The following is a 22,577-nucleotide window of genomic DNA, read 5'->3' as shown; positions in this document are numbered from 1 at the left end:
GAGTCAAAAATGCAGCAGTATTTTCATATGTCCATATCAAAATAATTTTGACAAATAGGCATATAATACGAACATTGACATGACCATGGCCTCAAAATGCAATCCTCTCTCAGGCAAAATCTTATACTATAATTTTGCTTGAGCAAAGGCCGCAGGGTTGGAACCCTAATCATAACAGCAAAATCAGGGAGCCACCACTGTTCAATCAATATATTGTTTCCAGTGTGTGATTGTTTTCCAGTAGTTTAAATTTAAAGATTGGAATTTGAGCCATTATTTTGTCTACCAAGCACATCTAAACATTTGTGGGGAATCAAAAATATCACATTTTATCTTAAGGATAATTTTGGTTTGTTAATAATTCAGTATGTAACCTGGATTGTTCTGGCTGCAGCTGCTGGCCTAGAGTCAAATAAAAAGAGACTTACACTCATCCTTGAATAAAAATAGCTTTTTTTTCATTGCGTGGTTAACAGCTTTTGCATACCCGCATGAGATATGAAGCTTAGACACAAATTTCCTGGCCACGGTCTTTCCAGAGATAGCTGGGCATCTGCTGTATTTTTTATTGATGAGATGAGACAAATAAAGCCTAAAAGGTGTTTAGATTTTAGACAATAAATTGTTCTATTTTGGTCTGAAACAATCAAGGACCTGATTCTGCTTCTGTCATGTTGCGTAGCAACATATGTCACAAGGTGTCCCATTGACATTCATAAGGCTGCTCACAGAATGCAATACTACTCAGCAAAGGTCAGGGTACTCGAATCTGGCCTCAAACAACGAGAAAGAGATGTGGCAGGAATTTCTAGAAAATTCACTGAGATTCAGTGCATATGAAGTAAAATGGTCTTTGAAGTTGTGAGAATTTACTCACTTTTCTCCTTGTACTCATTAAAAGTTCACAAATCACTCTAATTTTCAAGCATAAAACCTCATAAGGGAAACATGGCACTTTCCCCTTGATTATAAAGGAGACATTAAACAAAAGGCAGAACCCACCATCAGGTGGATGTGCTTAATGTTAGAAGGCCTTCTGTATGGAAAACTTACTTTGGCATGGACAGCTCATTCCTTAAATGATGGCTGGGATATTATTTTTTGTCAGACATACACATCAATTCACTGCAATCATAAGGAAAATTGACAGTAATTTAAAAGAGGTTAAGAAATGACATTCTGTGCTTTAACTAAAGTACTGTGTCCATCCCCTTTATAGAACAGCGAAGGGTATATAACTTTATGGAATGGGATATGAGAAAAACAATAAGAAAAGCAGCATTGTATAATACTGCTAGAAAATGAACAACAGTATTGGGATGGCAAATTGCTAGTATGGTCAATGATCATACTCAAGACATGTGTGGAGATTGGCCTTCTCAAACCAACCCTGATCTGAACACTACCTTCATGCCAAACTTTGAAGGTGAAGTGTAGATTTGGATCAAAGCTTCATAAGCTGGACCCTCTTTCTATTATGGGCCAAATCAAAACCTTAAACCCCAACACCTTGATTCTTTGGAAAAGTGTGAGTCCAGATCTGACTTTTGCAACTCAGTTCCATCTCTGATAATGAGGCTTCACTTGTTCTTTGGAGACTTTTGTATGACCAACCTTCTCTAGGAAAGAGTTATGTGGAAAGAATAATTTCCCCCCAAAGCTAGCATTTATCAAGTTAGTTGCTGATACTGATTCCCGGGTAGCAATCTTGAATTTATTTCTAAGAAAAGGTCCTTAACTATCCTTCCAGTGCAGAAACCTTTTCTGTTTTTTCTTTCTTTTCTTAAAAAAAAAAAAAAAAAAAGTAAAATGTAGAAACCGATTATATTACTTTTATATGCAGTGTTAGCTGAAAAGAAGCCCTAAATCATGTGTAGAGATGGAGTTGAATTGAGACACTGGTTGCAACCCTCCTCAGATTCCCTCTTCCCCTGCACGCCCAAACTTTGAGGAAATTCAGATTTGGCCCTGGATCCAAATTTCATTATTTGGAAGTATAATGGTTCAAACCAGAACAATGAATGCAAACCACCTGAACTATTGGAAGCTCTGATCCAGTTTGAATTCTAGATCTGATCTTTGTGACTCAGGCTCATCTCTAGTGATATGCGGTATTTACAACGAAGTATTTCAGTACCTATCTTTCGAGATTCATTTAAGGGGAAGGGGAAGAGGATCTGGTCAGTTAAGCTTTTTTTCCCATATGGGATGGCTGTTTAAAGCTCTGAACATACAAGAGAACAATTCTACCTGTTAAAAACAAATAATATTCAACTGACATTTTCCCACATACTCTTATGGACAGAGAAGAGAGATTAGTTTAGTATCCCAACACCTTATACTTGGAGTCCATGGAATCCTTGAAAGATTCCATGTGGGGGGAGAAACGGAAAAAAAAAAAGTTAATAACCACCCTTTTTGTTGCTCAAAGAAACAGAACTGATTACCTTTACACAGATCAATGGTGCTATAAGCATTTTAGCCGTGCAAGAGGAGATAATGAACTGAAACAAAAGTTGTGAGAAATCCTCATCTTTGGTATTGTAGCTGTTGAGGTTTCGGTTGCTCTGTTCCTTGTTCTTTTGAAAAAACTGCATAGGCACAAATTAAAGACAATCTTCAACTTTAAGATTACTGAGTTGTCAGATGAAGCAGCACTCACATTGGCTTTACTTTGTTTTGATTTTTGTCAACCCTTTCTTTGAAATCTGCTTCCTAAAATGTCCAAGATGTCTGTCAAAACACAGTGTGTTGTGTTGTTTTTGTTTCCTGACGTGCTTCCTTGGTTTTTTATTTTATTTTATTTTATTAAAATGGAACAGTTTGTTGCAGAAGAAGTAGGTGCAGAAAAAGTTTCTTTGGTTTCGATTAAGTAGTACATAAAAAAGTCTCAAGTGTCTTTAAAGAATCGTTACAGCGTTTGGCTTGCTTTTGAACACTCAATTGGTGTTTCAAAAGGGGCCATTCACTGGTAAATATGCACATCAAGTGACCGTAACAATTTCAGTGATAAGGATTGTTTATGCTATTTGAAGACTACTGTAACTGCAGCTAGTATGGCCCTATTAGCTCTGCTACTCCACTCACAACTTTGCTAATTTTGTCAGCATCCACTTTCTGCTCAATTGTACAGCAAACTAAAATGATAGAGTTATACTTTTTTTGGAGTTTGCAAGGCTTTCTGATTTCTAAAATAATCACAATACTATGATGATGATGGAAATAAATGGCAAGTTAGAAATGTCTTTGGCTTGCAATATACTGCATCTTTGGTGTACTGTGTTCTCTTCAGGTTAAATTAATTGATAATGGAAATGTGATAGATTTTGATGTCATATTTAAGTCATATGCAGCACATCTAAATGGTCAGTGACATCCTGAAAGTGGATGCTTTTTTTCTGCTAAGAAAATACCAAGGAACTCGAATATAGAATGCATCAATTAAAAAAAAAAAAACAAAAAAACCCCCCCACCTAAATAGACTTCAGTAACAATGAAATGATAAGGAGAAACTAGATGCTAATAACTAAAAAAGACATATGAATGACCTAAAGAAATCTAGCTTTCTCAGTGTTGTGTTTGCTCCATGCACTGTAGCAGTTAAATTGACCTCCTGAGTGTGCATCTGCATTATGTACAAACACAGAATTTGTGACAAACAGCAAAATGTGCTTGAAGCTTGTGTGGTCACATGCTTTTCATTAACAACTTCATAAATTAGAGTGTCTTGAAAGAACAGATGTAGCAAGTCCAGAACCATTCTATTTCTGTATCTATTGTCTTTGTGCTTGATACTTTGAGCTCAAGTGAACTGAATTTTAGTGATCCAAGACCATGTGAGTGTTCACTGATAAGTTTAAAAAATAAACCCAAAACATAAAATTGGATCCATTTTTTTCTGAAACATCTAACCAAAACAATGCCTGAGATTACAAAACAGGTTCTTGGATTTTTCAATTTCCATCTTTTAAAATTTGTGCTCAGTTCTCATGTTGTCATGTTATGGGTGTGAGCTTTGGTATATTGTGGTGTGGCAAGCCTAAGCATTTGAAAAACAAAGTAGGTCAGACATGTTCGTACTTCTGTTTAGCTACCAACTCTGGGCAATCCTGCCGTACTCCTATCGCCTTCAATGCTGATCCATAGTGTAAGTCTTCATTGGCTCTCAGGAAAAATTTGTGTCATGAATGACCCACTTATATTTTGAATATGCTTAGCCTGTCTTGAATGTAATACTATATAGAAAGTGATTAATTTGTGATTTGCACCTTCTAAAACTGACTAAATAGCCATTAAAAAAAGGTGTCCTATGCTTACAGCTAGACTAGAATTACTTTCCAAGAGAATTGTGCTTTCAAATCACCAGTGAAGGGCCCCACTCAGAATCCATACTTTCTTTCTTTTCTTCCTTTTTTTTTTCTCCTCCTTTTTTTATGGTTAAGTTGTGCCCAATTTAGATTCCTTTCTTCAATCATGCTTTGGTACAAGTGCTGGAGGCTGAAGAGGATCCCCCTGTACTCAAATCATCCTGCCATTTCTCTAGGCTGCGCCTCCTAGCGTTCATGAAGAAGTTACTGACAGTGGTAAGTTCCAAGCCCAGCTGTTGGGAGATGGTGATCTGCATTTCTTTGGATGGACGTTTGTTCTCTTTGAAGATGGCAAAAAGTGTTCTGCGCTGGAGATCGGTGAAAACCAGACGAGATTTCTTCTGGGAATTGTTCCGGTCTTTGTTCGGTTCTTGTTCTTTGCGTTTGCATGCTTGGATAACCAGAAAAGAGAGAGAGAGAAAAAGAATCAATGTATGCAGAAGTACCAATAAACTGAGCAGGTGATACAGTGAAAACACTGATAAAACTGTACAGTGGATGTAAACTGTTAAACTTTATTGTGCAAATTGCAGCGCTGTCAATAACCACCGTTCTCAGGTTCATCTCTTAAGAATGCGAGTCACTGATATGCCTAGTGTGGGCAGTAAAACCAAAGAGATCAATGATCTGAATTAATACTGAGTAAACAATTAGTACTTGAAAAAGCTTTCTAGGAGGAATTCTATAGGGGTGACTTTGGTCCCAACCACAGCTAAAAGGCCTGATTTTTCAAAAATGACTAGTGATTTTGAGTCACTCCAATTCTAGGTGCTGAGCACCCATCCACTGAAAATTAGGCACCCTCAGGTGTCATCCAAAAATTAAGGCTCTCAAAAAAATCACTATCCTCTTTAAAAATTGCAGGCTTTTAGGTCTATTCCTGTTATAAACGGCCCCCTTTCAGAAACATAACTCCCCCATAAAATTCGCTTCATGATCTGAAATGTAGAATACAAAATTTCAGCCTAGAAAAGAAAATTCAAACTATATCTGCCTCGCCTTTCCCAGTAGCTAACAGAGAGTGTCAATGTTTTCAGATACTTTTTGCGCGCTCTTATAACACACAACGGGCTCAGATTTTATTTTGCAAACGAAATTGTGGAGGCTGTTAGTCCATTATGTCAATGGAACCATTTAGGAAGTGGATCTATGCACAGAAGAAATACAAAATGGAAATGACTACTATATGCATGCAGAGCATGTACTCCATGGGCATGTTGGGGCAAAGAGCCTTTTCTTAGGCCTAAAATTACATATGCACTCCAGTAAACTGCAAAAGGCACTGCACTGCAGTGGTGAGGTGAAGGCAAAAATCTGCTGTGTAAACGTACAGGAGAAGGTAGAGAGCTGAACCAGCATAATCCACCCCCCTTCTTACAAAGCCTCACCACACAGACACCATCCATCTGGAGCTCTGTGGATTGAAAGGATACGTCAGCATGGTAGCAGTCTGAATCTAGCAGACAGCCCTCCACACTATTATCTGCTAGCAAATCAACGTAATTTCCATGGGGAAATTCCAGAGGGAGTGAATGCTGACAGTTCCAGCATTAATTCCTGCTGCAAACCTTGAAGAGGGAGTAGAAAGGCATGGACTCACCAAGGTTAGGAAGGGATGCTCACAGTTTAGCATGGAGAGGAGTCTGCACAAATCCCCTAAAAATCTATGGAACTTCCCCCCACAGATCTCAGGACATATGTCTGGATAGAGGATTATGTTCTACTCCTATGCCTTGAACTGTGAAGTCTGGGCCAGATTTTTAATGGTATTTTGGTGCCTAAAAATGCAGATGGGGGCTTAGTGGGATTTTCAAAAACACCTTAGTGTGAAAATCCCCCTTGGCACCTATCACATCTTCACTCACTGAAATACCTTTAAAATTCTGGCTTTCTGTGCTCTGCACTCGAATTTCCCCTAGCTTTCCTCTTCCTGTGTGTTGTCACGAGAGAGGATGGTTTGGCCCCAAATTCTGCCAGACACCTGTGTCGCTAACTTGAAATGTGGAAAAGTAGAGGAAGCATTCTAGAGGACAGGCCAGGACTAGGCCTCTGAAGAGCTGTGTTCCAGTCTCAGCTCTGCCACAGATTTCTGTGTGCCCTTGGGCAAACCATTTAATCTCTCTGGGCCTCAGCTTCCCACTCTGTAGAATGGGGACAAGGAATACCTACTTAACAGTGGTGTTGGGAGATTTAGTTCATTAATGTTTCTAAGGCGCTTTGAGATCCTCGCATGGAAGGCCCTATAGGAGTAAAAAGTATTATTATTACTTTTTTACAAATTACTCATTCATACCATTTAAAGCTCTTATTGTAGATGCAAATCTGGAAGGGTTTACCCCAACTTTACCCCGAACTTCAGCCGAACTAAACCATCTTTTGAAATTTAGAACTGTCTGGATACTTTTCTCCACATCTCCTATTATTTGTCATTTTCATCCATATCTGCACCAGCTACAACCAGGAAAAGAGCTGCTGAAACAGGCCAAGAGTTGTGGTGCTATTTATAGCCCAAATGGGGACAAGAAGTACCAGAAAGCTGTCAAGCATGTTTATTCTCTTGAGATTTCCAGGCACATTGTGCAGACTTGAGATGTTCCAATAAAGTTCAGCTAAGAATCAAAAGTCTTGATGTTTATCAGACCATGAACTAAACTTCTGGACCTTTTGAAATTCCTGCATTGCTACTGGGAAGGTGTAGTATGAATGAGACATAGAGGTCAAGCCAGTCTTTTAATATTATTCAAATGGAAAGCAGACCTAAAGTTCAGCAATTTTATTTTGACTAGCCTAGCCCAAACTCCCCACAAAAACCAAAACCAAACCAACCAAACCCCAGAAATATCCAAACAAAAAAAACCCCCCAGTTCCCCACATCAAATTATAAATTCCTCAAATGATATGCAGATTGTATTATCCCATGTTAATTATTTAATATTAAAAACACAAAACCAAGAAAATTCAGTTAAAACTAAAATCCCTGTTTAAAAAGTACATTTAATGATGCAATATCCTTCTTATTTATTTATTTGTGCAGTATGAGGTGATCTAGATGCAGTGCTTGCATTCTATGATGCTGAGCATTATGGAGAAACCCTAGATAGCTACCTTAGATAGAGAATTATTAGCATGCCCTTTAAAACCTTGATTCAATCAGTCTCAGAATAACATTTTTTGATCAACAACTTAAAAGGGCCATTGTCAAGGTCAGTAGGCCCGAAATGTCACTCATCTTTTCTTTTCCTCTGTCTGTCTGCAAACTCTATGCAATTCTTTCTGGCTTTGATCCTGCAAGGTGCTGAATACTCTGGCCCTGATCCACCAAAGCACTCAAACACATTCTTAGTTTTAAATAAACGACTAACCCCATGGAAAGCAATGAGGCTAATCACATTGTTAAAATTAAGCACATGCTTAAATACTTTGCTGGATTAGGACCAGAATGCTCAGCACCTTGCAAGATTGAGCTAGGTATGTCAGTTCAAACCTCCCCGTCAAAATCACAAATACTTCAATGATCTTCTTATGAAACAGGAAAGATCAAGCGTAGGTGCCCCAAATTCATGAACAACCCTACAACAACAAATCAATTTGTGTGCGACAGAAGACAAAATTTTGTCATATGAAACCAGATTTCAGTTTCAAGCTTCCACGGATTACTGTAAATTGCAGTTAGAAGAAAAAAACATATGAGATAACCCCTTCATGGCATTTTTTGCTATTGCTAAAAAATCCACATCAAGTATATGCATACTCGGGGGTAGAGTATCTGTAATAGCCTCCCATTTCATAACCCCCTTTTTTTTTGCAAAATGGAATTGTTTTCCAACCAGCCCTATTAGGAATTAACATTTTCTTCCTAAATCACCACGCTCCACAAGGGACCTCTCTCCAGCCTCCTAGCAACATGAGCAGAAACACCATTCCCAACTCCCCCTTCTATCTGTAACAGATAAACTGGTTATTTGATTCACACCCAGTAAAGAAACAGGTTTTATGGTTAATTTAAAATCCAACATAACCTGTCAATTATGGTATGAGGCTCAACGAAACCCTATTTAGAGATGGTTTGCTTGAAACTCGTCACAGGTTCTTCAGGCCAACTGATGTCCTCAGATTAATTTAAGGCTAGGTGTCGCACAGGTATCGCTGAGGGCTCAATCTGAAGACAATGGGTGGCAGAGATGCGGCTGATGGCATAATTTGGCCCGCATATTACAATGAATATGGAACTCCAAAAGGCTCTTTTTACAATGTCATTTGTTAGGGTGGATCAGCAGTTTAGCGACAAAATTCCATCATAGGCCAAAGGGCCATAGCAGGCCCCAATTCAGTGGAATCAGTGTTTCCAATGTACTGGATAAGGCAACTGTGGACTGGGATAGCTGAGGAACTCTATATGACTAGCTCCATGCTTGCTATTCTTAGAGCAGAATACAGCGGGCCTTAGTATCAGGTTGAGGAGAGCTGGGGGGGGGCTGCTTCTCTTCTGATACCAGTTTTACAGTAGCAAAACTCCACTGACTTCAATAGTAAGTGAGAGGAGAAGGGGGTGCCTAGGTGTCATGGCTCCTGTTTCAGCCTGGGGCTGCAGACGGGCCCTGTGCCCTGCCTGCAGAACGGGCTGGATTCTGTCCACCACAACAGTGCATATAGGCTGTTCTGTATATATGTTCAGCCACCTCATACACGACCCATCCACAGCTCTCTGGATGGCCCACGATTGTTTGATGAAGCACAGGGTGATTGTAGACGTGGGGCCCCGCAGGAAAGCATTTAGAACTTCTCGTGGAGACTAAGATACTGCCTGTGACTAGTCTATGAGGCTTTCCAAAGGGAGTCAGTGAAGGACCTGCTTGTCCGGGCTGATTAGAGGGGGATGGAAGCAGCCTCCAAAGCATCTGACTCTTCTGACAGGCTAAACTCCCTCTGCAGCCTAAGTGAGGAATGAGGGAGCCTCCTAACAGGACCATGGTCAGCAACATAAATGGAAATGAACGTTCATGCACAAATCCAATTAAATATTGTCATGTGCACAAATGAGCTCCACGGCGCAATCCCAATTGTGCACTCAACTGAGCAATCAGGTGTATGATGTGCCCTATTCAAACAGGTGTAAGTCGATGCAACTCCATTAACTTCAATTGACTACAGTATACTGATGGTTCTGCAGCTCAAAACATCTCATAATCATCGAATCATAGAAGATTAGAGTTGGAAGAGACCTCAAGAGGTCATCTAGTCCAACCCCCTGCTCAAAGCAGGACTGATCCCCAACTAAATCATCCCAGCCAGGGCTTTGTCAAGCCTGGCCTTAAAAACCTCTAAGGATGGAGATTCCACCACCTCCCTAGGTAACCCATTCCAGTGCTTCACCACCCTCCTAGTGAAATAGTGTTTCCTAATATCCAACCTAAACCTCCCCCACTGCAACTTAAGACCATTACTCCTTGTTCTGTCATCTGCCACCACTGAGAACAGCCGAGCTCCATCCTCTTTGGAACCCCCTTTCAGGTAGTTGAAGGCTGCTATCAAATCCCCCCTCATTCTTCTTTCCTGCAGACTGAACAAGCCCAGTTCCCTCAGCCTCTCCTTGTAAGTCATGTGCCCCAGCCCCCTGATCATTTTTGTTCCCCTCCGCTGGACTCTCTCCAATTTTTCCACATCCTTTATGTAGTGGGGGCCCCAAAACTGGATGCAACACTCCATATGTGGCCTCACCAGTGCCTAATAGAGGGGAATAATCACTTCCCTCGATCTGCTGGCAATGCTCCTACTAATGCAGCCCAATATGCCATTAGCCTTCTTGGCAACAAGGCCACACTGCTGACTCATATCCAGCTTCTCATCCACTGTAATCCCTAGGTCCTTTTCTGTAGAACTGCTGCTTAGCCAGTCGGTCCCCAGCCTGTAGCAGGGCATGGGATTCTTCCGTCCTAAGTGCAGGCCTTTGCACTTGTCGTTGTTGAACCTCATCAGATTTCTTTTGGCCCAATCCTCCAATTTGTTTAGGTCACTAGACCCTATCCCTACCCTCTAGCATATCTACCTATTCCCCCCCAGCTTAGTGTCATCCGTGAACATGCTGAGGGTGCAATCCATCCTATCATCCAGATCATTAATAAAGATGTTGAACAAAACCGGCCCCAAGACCGACCTTTGGGCCACTCCGCTTGATACAGGCTGACAACTAGACATCGAGCCGTTGATCACTACCCCTTGAGCTCGACATTCTAGCCAGCTTTCTATCCACCTTATAGTCCATTCATCCAATCCATACTTTTTTAACTTGCTGGCAAGAATACTGTGGGAGACCGTATCAAAAGCTTTGCTAAAGTCAAGATATATCACATCCACTGCTTTCCCCATATCCACAGAGCCAGTTATCTCATCATCGAAAGCAATCAGGTTGGTCAGTCTTGACCAATCCCGCCAGCAGACTCATATCAACTGTGAACTGCAGAGGTGACAGAATAGAAGTATTGAAGATAATAGGTGCTGGAACTAGGGGTGCTGCTGCACCCTCTGGCTTGAAGTGGTTTCCATTATACACAGGGTTTACAGTTTGGTTTACTGGCTCTCAGCACCCCTAATATACAAATTGTCCCAGTGCCCCCATGCAGGATCCTACACAAGGGAGCCTGGGGTAAGGGAGTGTAATTATCTCACACTGAGCATTACCCATCTCACAAAGAAAAGGAGGAAGCCACCCAAGAGGAATTCCATCCACGCCTGTCAGAATTCATGAGGGTGGGTGGGTCAACAGATCAATTACATCAAAGGCTGCTAATGGATCTTAAAAAGTTCAGTATAAATAGCTGATTTTTTATCCATTAGCAGGAGGAGAACTTCTAGCAGGAAAACCAATGTCATCTTCATAATGTGTCCAAGGCTAAAACTAGACTGATAGAGGTAACTGCACAAAATCCACATTTTGACATGCTTAGGTAACAGGCTAAGACCAAAATATTCCTATTAGATAAGTGATTGGATTTGCAGATGTGCTGTTGGAGCTAACCTAACTTTAGGCACTTAAGTTTGAAAATTTAGCATCTCTGGAACTGGGAACAGGATTTGACTCATCTGCCTCCCTTCACACTGGATGGAAATGGGTGTAAACTAAATTGATGTTGATGGAGGTGCACCCACCTGCACCTATTGCAATAAGGCACAGCTGTGTGCCTGATTGCTCAGTTGGGTATATAGCTGAGATTGCACTGACAAGATCATTTCTGCACATCACCATATTTCTTTGGATTTGTGCAAGAAGGTGTGCACTTAATTGAATTAATTGGGCCTGATTTGTCTCTTACACCAGTTTTATACCAATGTAACACAATTAACTTCAGTGGAGTTACTCCTCTTTTACACTGAGTGTAAGGTCAGAGTCAGGCCCTTTGAAATGAAATTCTTTATCTCTACCTGTATTTTTGGATTAGATTGTAATTCAGAGTCACTATTGCCTCTCTGATTTTCCTCCCTTCCCTGCCCGCCCACTCCTGCCCACCTATGATGAATGAGGAATGGGCATGGAGGAGGCTGCTCTGACTCCCCATGCTGTGACCTGCAGCACTCTTAGCCTATGCTGAGGAGTAAGGAAAGGAATGGTCACAATTCTGCCCTTACTTATGCCAGAGTGACAAGCTAGTTGTGGTAATATCTTTAATTGGACCAACTTCTGTTGGTGGAAGGGACAAGCTTTTGAGCTTCACAGAGCTCCTCATTATGCCAGAATGACAGCTGCCATGTCAAATGCAGGGACAAGGAATACATTACTCAGAGACTGTAAGCGGGAATTGCTTTTATGGCATAAGCATCAGAAAGAAAACTAGTGCACATGGCATGATTCCTTTTCATGCAACACACAGAGACTTCAGTGTAAGTCATAGTGGACCCATAACTGTATATGGACGCTACGCATGTCCAAAAGGAGAGATTAACTGTAAAATTAGGCAAAGTCAGGGCCACACTTGCTGTCCACCCTCCCGCACCAGAGTTGACGGCATGTAAGAGATGCAGCACTTTTGTAGCAGGGATGGACTAGTGGCGAAAGGGTGCTCAAGGAGTGCCTCTCTGACAATCCACCAGTGGAGGACACTTTCCTGGAGCTTTTGAGTGCTAGGAGAAGATCTTACTAACAAGCCTGCTGGTGATCCATAGACCCTCAGGGTAAATTCTGCTGGTTTGAAGCCATGGTTTCTTAATCCTTTTTGCATATGCTGCAGCACATACCTGAGTGGGGACACATATATTTCCATTTCAGAGCAGAGGTAACATGCACTACAGCGTGTATCCCCCTGGTCACTATGAGTCATCCTACCTTACCTCAGGAGGGTGGCTCTGAGACCTACAGCAAAGCCAATTCCCTTTCTCCTCCTCCAGTATGTGGCCTCTGTTAACAAAAGGAAGATTTTGTCCAGCATTTGGAAAGTGCTTTTGGCTGGAAAAGACCATTTAAATGTGTAATGTTATTATTATATTATTCTGGTACTAGAGATGGGCCTGAACCAACCCCCCAGGTTATTATTATTTGTATTACAACAGTCAACAAAAGTTGGAGTCTCATTGTGCTAGGTGCTGTACATATACAAAGCAAGAGACTGCCTTGCCTTGAAGAGCTTACACATTTAATAGACAAAAGAGAAGGGAAGTATGATTATTTCCATTTTCAGATGAGTAAAGGAGGCACAGAGAGACTAAAGACGAGAATTTCAAAATGAGCTCAGCACCCACAGAGCATGCCAGAACTTCAAAAGAGTTCAGCAGATGGAATGCTGAGCTCATTTGAAAGCTTAGGTGTACGTGTCACAGTGGCAGTGGTAGCTTCTGGGTCCTGAGCTCTTTCTGAAAATCCGGGCCCAGGTGTCTTGCACAAGGTCAAAAAGGAAGTTCGTAGCAAAGCCAGGAATTGAATCCTGATCTCTTGAGGCCTAGTGCTGTGCCTTACCACAAACCAGTCCTTTCTCTCAACAGCCATGCGCTTTGGGCAAGTTCTGAGTGGGATTCAGTGCCCCACCTGAGCTTTCCCACTGGCCTCTTTTTCCGTAACAGGACTAAACTATATCCCGATATCTAAACACCCCAAACCCTGGGAAAGTTTAGACCTGGATCCAGAATTTCATGACTCTGACTTAAAGGGATGAATCAGAACTCCAGATCCAAACACCCCCAAACCTTGGAAAAGCTTAGATCGGATCTGAACGGTATAGCTTGGGGGCCTTCTCTAAATATGACAACAAACAAAACAAAGCTCAAAGCTCTTTCTTCTATTTATGATAAAAATGTCCCCTACCCTCATTTATCTAATTTCCATTATATTTCCAGGTCTTGTTTATTTCTCCACTGTCTTATTGTTTTACATCTCTGCTTTCCCCGGATTCTTTTTTGTATTATATTGTAACTTCTTCTTAGACTTGGTCTGGGAACTAATGACTTTTATTTTGATGGGGGAAGATTATGGAAATTATGGACTTATGGGACAGAAATAATTTTTCACACATTCCTTCCCCCTCTGCCCACCTCCAAATAACCAAGTCCTATTGAACTAACGTATTTGGGGCAAGGGGTGGAGAGTAGAGGAAGAGGGGAAAAGTATGAAATTGATGGTGTTTTTTGTTTGTTTTGTTTTTGTGCACTGGGGAGCATATTCCAGTATTTAGTTCAGGAAATATCTCATGCATGATGAAGACTGGCCGAATTTTTTTGAACAAACCCCTTATTAAAATGTTGTCAGCATGTCACTGTCTCTATATGTGTGGCTACAACCTGTTCTCGCCTGTTGCTTTTTATATTTTATAACTTGCCTTTCTTTTTCCATTCGTCATGTCATGTCACTAGCTAAATTTTTCATTAATTTTTATTTCAGGTTGATTTCTTTCTTCTATTCTTTCTCTCTCCACTTGTCCAACTGGTTTTTTTCCTCCTTTCTTTCTTGCTCTCTCTCTCTATTTTCTCCATTCTTACTGTACCTTCTCTCCATGTTTTTCTTTTCTCACCTCTTCTTTTCTTCCTCCTCTCAGTTTTGTCCCTTTTCTCTCCTTCTATCATCAGCCATCATTTTCTTCCTAGGCATCATGTGAAATTTTGCATGAATTATCTTGTGTGATATGGTACAAAACTATATTTTGCATGGCACATTTAATGCAAACCATATCACAAAACACTTTACACTATTTTTTTACATAAACACAACTTTTCCTATGATATTACTTTGAAAACACAATGGCCCTGATTTTGATCTCACACTGGTTTTACACTGGTGTAATACCAAAGGTTTCAGTGGATTACTCCTGATTCATACTGGTGTAAATCAAGGGAGAATCAGGCCCAATGAAAACAGAAGATTTCATTGTGATAATTTTGCTACAAGACAACCTTTTCCTCCAATCACCAGGTAGTCCAGAAAGGGAAAAAAAGCATTCTGAAGTCTCGGACAGAGGTAAACATGCAATGACCTAATTCAGCCTTGGTGTAAGGTGGTGCAGCTACACTGGAGTAAATGGAGCCTTAGGACATGTCTGGATTTCAGTCATGGACCAGATCTAAAGCACTAAAAGATGTTTGGAATTTGAGGGTGGAGAATGTATGATTTAAAAACCACTGGTTTCCCCTGCTAATGTGGTAAGGGCTCATAGGAGGAACCTGGTTTGCCATCTGTTCCCTCAATGACCACTGAGCTTTCTCATCCCCTCACCAAGACTTCTCCATGATCTTGCCTCCCCTCAACTTCTCCCAGTGCTTCCCCACAGGGTTTCCATTTGTCTAATCTCCAGCCCACTCCTTAGTTCTCCTCCTGAGTATTCTCTTCCACACAAGTTCTGCCACCTCTGAACTCCCTCCTTATTCCCTCCGGAGCTCTCTATAAACACGCTTTCAAACTCATGCTCTTTCCCCCTGAGAGGTCTCTTCTGTATCCCAAAGCTTTTATTCCACCCTTAAGCTACCAGATAATGCTATCCAAAATAACGTTTTATTATATGTCTGAGAGAAAAAGAAGGTTTTAATGTAGTCATACTGGATTTTTCCACACTGTATTTTACTAAGTCTTTTGTCTCAAATCCAATTCCATGATATGCCAATGAAAGGCAAGGAATATGATGCGCTCTTACATATTCACTGCAGTTTGTAATAGGTTTTGGGACATTGGGAGGACTATGATATTTTCTAACATCACTAATTTATGTCCAAAGACATTCTGTGTATTACAGTTATTGGTATCTAATAATAAATAATGCAAAGCTACGTGCTTCTCAATGCATTCAGTAAATACTTTCCTTGAACTGTTAAGTTTGCTCTTGAAAAGGAACCATAAAGGCAAATGTTTTCCTTGATGTGCATTTATCAGAAAGGAAAAATGGAGTGGGAACTCTCTTGTGAGATACAGTTATTGTCTAGGAAACTTGCCTACAGAGCGAGATTCATTTTTAAGGAGGGAGAGGAAGGAGCCATCTTGGTTTTAGAAAAGTCTTGATTTTATGTACTGGAATTAATATTGAATGTTGTCTGTAAAAGACAATAGGTAGTTGGCAATAACTGTGAGCTTTAACTGTGGACATTTGGAGGAAGAAACGCAGATGCATCTTTCTTTGCACTAGGCTGCACTGGAGAAAATAGGAGTTTCTATAAGAACACTTTGAAAAAGGGTCATAGCCTGACTCACCACTGTGTTACTCCAGTTTTACACATGCATAAAATCATTGACTTCAGTGGAGCTACACTAGCATAAAATGGTAGCAGCACAGTGGTGAATCAGGCCTTCAACATTTTTCTGTAAAAGAAGGACCGTCCTTCCTAAATAAGGACAGTGGGTTTGATTTAAACAACAAAAAACTAAATAATGGGATCTGAAACAGCAGAACTTTTAAAAAAATCACCAGAATTTAAAAAACCAAAGAGTTTGTCATGGTTGCTTTCTTATAATGTCACTTTAGATATGAAGGCACTGGAATGCAGAATCACAGTGGGAAGTCTGCAGTTCAATCTGAAAAGTGAGGCTGAGACAGGAGCAAATGGAGCCAGTCTATCAAGCTGTGCAGTTATGTATTTTTAATCAACCTTCATGGATTAAAAGATATATTTTTTTCCACCATAGAGAGCCAGATTCTGATCTCAGTTACAGTGGTTAAAATTTAGAATAATCTTCATAGTTACTCCAGCTTTTCACAAGTCTAACTGTATCAAAATTTGGCCGAAGACTCAGGTTCCGACACAGATGTCACTGGCACCACTGCAAACCCAGAGAAACTCTAGTGAAGTCAATGGAGTTAAACTGGTGTTAAACCCTGATCCAGCAAAGCACTGACACACAAGTTCCGATTTAATTCCATTGACTTCAGTGAGACGACTCACAGGCTAGAAGTGAAGCATGTGCTAAAGTGCTTTGCTGGATCTAGAACTCAGTGACAGCAAAATAAGGCTCTCATTTTTTCCTTTCTAACATATACAGCAGCTATTAAATAGCTTTGCTCTGAAAATATTCTTTTATAAGTGAATTTAGTGTTCATGAAAGCTGCCTGAAGGATGAAGTCTTCTGTTTATCAACTGAACAGGTACAGTCACTCTGAACAACAGTACAAACTTCCCCTCATTGGACCTGACTTGGTGGGATGAAGTCTACGAATGAGAGGGTAATTCTTGTTCCAGGCTCATTCCATCCTTGGTCTCTCTACAGAGCTTGCCAAAAAGGCTGCCAGTTAGCATCATCTGCAGTGATGATTTTGTGATGAGACACCTGTGTCCAGTAAATTTAGACTAAGACCACCAAGTCATTCCATCTGGGCCACGGGATGGCTTTAAGATGGTAATGACTTTTGGTCACTATCACCCAGGACTAGATACAAACTGATAATATAGAGGTGAAAATCTTCCTACCCTAGTACACATCCTCTGAGCCACCCAGACGACCTGGCATTGAGAATTTTACTGTATTATATTACATATTCCAAGGCATCTTTCAGAGACCAGTTTACTGTGTATGTATCACAAGATACATTCTGGAGTTGTTATTAGAACTGGACATTTAGTGCAAAATGCTTTTCCTCTAATATTTGTTCAGATTTTTACGTGAATCAGTTTTGCCCATGCCTATGCCCCTTTTCTAGTGAATGAGTCAGCTGGCAGGAATATTTGTGGAAATAGTGAATTTAAAGCAAATAATGAAGAATGTTGCAGTTTGTTTCGAATTCTGGAACATGTATACGTGCACTAGAAACTTGATTCTAAGAGTTATGTTTTTTCCAGCAGAAACATAGCATGTGGCTATATATCCAGTCAAAACTAAAAAAAAATAACTCAAATTTTGAGGATTGAATATTCCCAACAAATTGCTTGTTCACAATCTACAAGGAAAGAATTATCCACAGAAACTAGTTACTACACTACACCACACAGATCTAGATGTAAATAGTTAGGAGAGCACATGTATGACTGGAATTAAGGCAAATGCCTTTTTGTCTGAAGCAATACAAAATACTGGCACTATATACCGGCACTAGTTTACAGGGAAAATTGTATGTCACTTTTCTTTAGTAATATCAAAAAGTCCCAATTTGTTCAACAACCTAGAAATGTAAGAAAGATGAAAGCACAATGACAAAAACATATACTTCTCCTGCTCGTCATCATCCTTGTTACTGTTATTATTTTATTATAGCAGCGCCTAGAGGCCTCCATTAAGATGAGGGCTCAACTGTGCAAAGTATCATACATACACATAGAAAAACAGAGTCCTGCTCCAGAAAAGCTTATAATCCAAACAGAAAATGCAGACAAAGGGTTAGTGGAGGAGAAAGTATCAAGAATTATTCTATCAAGGATCCAGTTTGTCTCTGACTGGCAAATGTGATAGGTGCAGCTGACATTCAATAAAACTTTTTTTTTGGAACACGTCTTGAAGGCAATAAGTCACTCCATTGGCAGTTCAATGTCCATCCTCAGATCACTCTAATGTAGTCATCTGCCCAGACTTAAGAGAAGAACACAGGAAACAAGAAGAATGTAATGCCTTTATGAGGCACTTCCCTGGAACAGCCAAATATGAGCATCATTAAGAAAAACAACATGGTGTGGCTCTGAGATGTGGTGAAATCCTTCACAGAGTTATTAACTTTAACAACAATACAGGAAGCCTGTCAATGCACAAAGATATATCTCAGAAGCAGAAGCTGCTGGAGCTTGAAAGAAAGGAAAAGAAATGTCATATGGGGCCATTCTGCCCTATGGTACTGTCATGAGGCTTAACCCCCATCATCTGCAAGGCTAGCGAATGCATCCAGTTACTCGTGCTCTGCACCTAGGGAGGTGAGTAGCTAATTGGCTCCCAGCCAGAGGGGACAGAGCTAAGCCATAATAAGTAGACTGAAGGAGTTCAGCTGAGAGAAGGAGATGGCAGAGGAGACAGGTGTGTCTCATTGAGAGAAGCCCAGGGTTAGGATACACAAACAGAGGCAATGGGGCAGCACACTACAGGGCCAGCATAGGCTCCTGCAAGAGAAGCCTTGAGATAGGGTCTGCTAGTGAATACGCCCAATTAGGAACAGGAACCTGGGGAGGTGAGTAGCTAATTGGCACCTGGCAGGAGGGGAAGGAGCTAAGCCATAATAAGTAGACTGAAGGAGCTCAGTTGAGAGAGAGATGACAGAGGAGGAGACAGGTATGTCTGATGGAGAGAATCCCAGGGTTGGGGTACACAGACACAACCGGGGCAGTGCAGGCTATTGGAAAGGAAGCCCTGATATAGGGTCTGTAAATAGAGAAGACAAGACTTCAGTATCTCAAGATGGCAGAGGACTATTCAGTTTTGGCTGGATTTATGATACCCCGGAAGGGGTGTGAAATTAGGTGACTTGGCCAAGGCCTGAGACCCCGACAACCTGGGGCCAGAGGGAGGCGGTTGGCAGAAGGGGCTGGAGCCAAAGACAGTGTCAACCTTCCGCACTGATGCAAGTGAGTGAGCCCCACCAGACGTACATGTAAAAAGCTGGAGCAAGTGGCTAGACACTGTTTCCGTTCTCCACCAACCTCTGGCAATGTGACAAATTATTTTTGCAGGGGCTAAATTCACAAAGGCACTTAAAAGCCTAACAGCTATTTTAGATTTTTGTGTCCCAGACTTAGGTGCCACTGGCATTGACAAACCCACTCTCGGCAGCCACCTAAACTCACTTAGCCCCTAAGTTATTGCACACAAAGTTCCCTAGACACCTATCAGGTTTCAGAGTAACAGCCGTGTTAGTCTGTATTCGTAAAAAGAAAAGGAGTACTTGTGGCACCTAAGAGACTAACCAGTTTATTTGAGCATGAGCTTTCGTGAGCTACAGCTCACTTCATCGGATGCATAGCATATCGTGGAAACTGCAGTTTCCACGATATGCTATGCATCCGATGAAGTGAGCTGTAGCTCACGAAAGCTCATGCTCAAATAAACTGGTTAGTCTCTTAGGTGCCACAAGTACTCCTTTTCTTTTCTCTAGACACCTATGTCTCTGCCTCTGAGCAGGTGCATGGCTGCCTCACTCTAAGCATTCAGATACATTAGCCCCAGTGAGATTCATGAACTGGGGGAAAATAGGCACTTCCCTGCTTTCAGGGCCGAATCATGTACGTATACTCAGAGCCACCTAACTCTACATCCTGCTGCTGCGAACATTTAGATGTCTGACTCCAGGAGAAGGTTCACGACTGTGAATCCCAAGTGAAGATAGGTGCCCTTCTGCACCCCAGTGTCCATCTCCCTGAGAGGGGCAGTGTTTAGCACATAACCATTTCTTTGGTCTCTCCCATTGGCTATCTTAAGTGGGGCAGCAAGCTGGCTTTTGTTAATCCCATTCTTAGGCACCTGTCTCTCCCCATTCATTGTATAGGGAATCTAGGTTCAGCCTTTGTGAATCCCAGTGATTTTCTAGGTGCCTAAATCCCTTTGTGAATCTAGCCCCAGGAATACACTATAACAAAATAATACTCATGGTGGCAATTTTGAAACTCCAAACTCAATTGGGAAGCTAATTATAACATCCACATTTCATATGAGGGCACTTATGCTTATTTAGAAACCTAAAAGTCCATTTTCCATTCTGATGAGACACTTTTAATGGCATCTGGATGTTCTATTTAGATGCTAATGTCTGAGGATGAAGCCCACAGTTGTCAAGGAACATAAGTCAGACTGCACTGTTTTGGGGATGTTTTTGTCACAACCATAAAACTGATTAAAGAACTAGTAAAATGATTCACTGAAAATATAAAACATATATGTCTGAAACTTTAAGGCATGACTGCTCTCACTCACACTGGTTTTATACTACTGTAACTCCAATTATTAATTATTACTATTATTAATCATTCTTATTGCAGTGGTGTCTGGGGAATCAAACAAGTCTGGAGCCTGATTGGGCTACAGGCTCTACAAACACAGAGAAGTACAGAATCCCTGCCTTGAAGAGCTTACAATCTAAATATGACTTCAATAGATTCAATTCTGGTTTAAAGCAATTTGAATTAGATCAGAACTGAGCCCAAGAGTTTCTGATGGGATATCTTCTTAGTGAAAAAAAACCTATCATCACCGAGAAATCCATTTAAATCTATTTGCAATGACCCCACAAAAAAAGAGAAAATCAGAACAATTGTTCTGTAAATTCTATATAGAGTAAGCCTGCATTGTGCAATACATTTTACTGTGGAAACTTATTTTATTTAAAAAAAAAAAAAAGACCCTGAAAAATGAGATTGGACTGGGATTTTCTTTACAAACAAACAAACAAACAAACACAGGAATATGTATGACATATGTCATTTTGAATAGATAGTATTCATGGGAGGAAATTCAGTTTCATTGTGTTTGTTATTGTTATTTTATTTTGTAAATCTTGATTTCTATTTTTTTCATATGCTGGATTAAAGCACTTTTCTGAGCTGCCCCTTTTTGAGCTGGTTAGACCTGACTTTTGACAGAGCTGTTCACATTTTTTGTACACTGCAATTGCCTTCATGTTTTGTTATGTGCAATGGATATCTATTTTCTAGGTGATTTTTATCTTGGCACCTCTAAAGGGTAGAAAAGTGGCTGTCCGACTCCAAGTAAGCTTTATCCTAGTTAGGAACAATCCAGGATTTACACAAAGGCAGACTTATAAGAGAAGGAGTATCTCTCCTGGGGATCACATTCTTAGTTTGGCCTTTAGGCCTCATTTGTCTCCTTCAGTATGACTTCCCTCCCATATTTGAAGGGTATACACAGAACCAGCTCCCCTTAGTGTGATCTGCTTTGTGCTCAGCATGGTACAGCCTTTGCCACACCAAGCAGAGTTGTTCAGATCTTATCTTCTTCCACTAGGTAAAGTAACTAATGGGAGCAGGAGCATAGTGAGCATTCTGGGCCTGATGAAGCATTACAAGCTTAACTTGAAGCTCATTAATAGTCCCAGTGATTTAAATGGAACTACTCAAAGGGTTTGCACCCACTTCATTTCAGTCAATGGAAAAACTCCAGTTAACTTCAGTGGTGGACACTGGGGGCTCCCACATGTAAAGTTAAGCACGTGTGTCTCTTTGCAGGGCTGGGGCCCAGAGCTCAATGTTTTGCACAGTGGAGCCCTTATTCATGGATAAAAAATGCCATCAACTCTTGCATGCATTGCAAGAAGGTGACCATACATGTAAAAAGCATAAGTGATTAATGAGTCGTAAAAAATATATTAACTGGAAAGCTGAGGTAATTAGTATGAAAAATCTTTAATGAAACAGGTTTGACAAAGGCCACCATTGAGTACTATGAATTTGTAGTGTTATTTGAACGTAGGAGCAAAAATGTTATAGCAAAGTATTAGTGTATTTTATCGTTAGATATTATCGAGCTCACCCAAAAGTTACCTTTGGTTATAATAATTACACACCAAAACACTATGTTAAAGGAACCTTATTTAAATTGCAAAGTCAAGTTGAAAGTTAGGGAAAGCTAGATTTTATGGTTGCCTCTGCAACCTTAATTCTGTCTCTCTGTGCAGCTATCCTGTGCACTAACTGTGCACCTTGCACAGAAAACAAAAGACGGGGCCCTGCACTAAAGAGTTTACAATTTAGATTTTAGACATGACGCAGCAAATGAGGAGAAAGGGATGAGAGTCTTGAGAAAGGTCTAGGGCTACAACCATAAGATCATGTGGCTACTTAGCTTTGACATATACACATCTTGTTGGTTCTCTTTTGTTTTGATTT

At 40.7% G+C, this 22,577-nt stretch overlaps 1 protein-coding gene across 1 annotated transcript in view; it reads right to left on the bottom strand.

Annotated features, from left to right (window-relative positions):
- Positions 1-89: 89 nt before the first annotated feature.
- The window catches only part of ONECUT2 (one cut homeobox 2), a 46,905-nt gene continuing 24,417 nt past the window's right edge, over positions 90-22,577 (bottom strand). Inside the window, exon 2 of the mRNA XM_007069412.3 lies at positions 90-4,758. Coding sequence (XP_007069474.2) covers positions 4,472-4,758 — 287 coding nt within the window. The 3' untranslated portion in view covers positions 90-4,471. The remainder of the gene's footprint in view (positions 4,759-22,577) is intronic.

This window comes from Chelonia mydas, chromosome 5, assembly GCF_015237465.2.
Source record: "Chelonia mydas isolate rCheMyd1 chromosome 5, rCheMyd1.pri.v2, whole genome shotgun sequence".
Lineage (NCBI taxonomy): Eukaryota > Metazoa > Chordata > Testudines > Cheloniidae > Chelonia > Chelonia mydas.
This window is presented reverse-complemented; position numbering and strand designations above follow the sequence as displayed.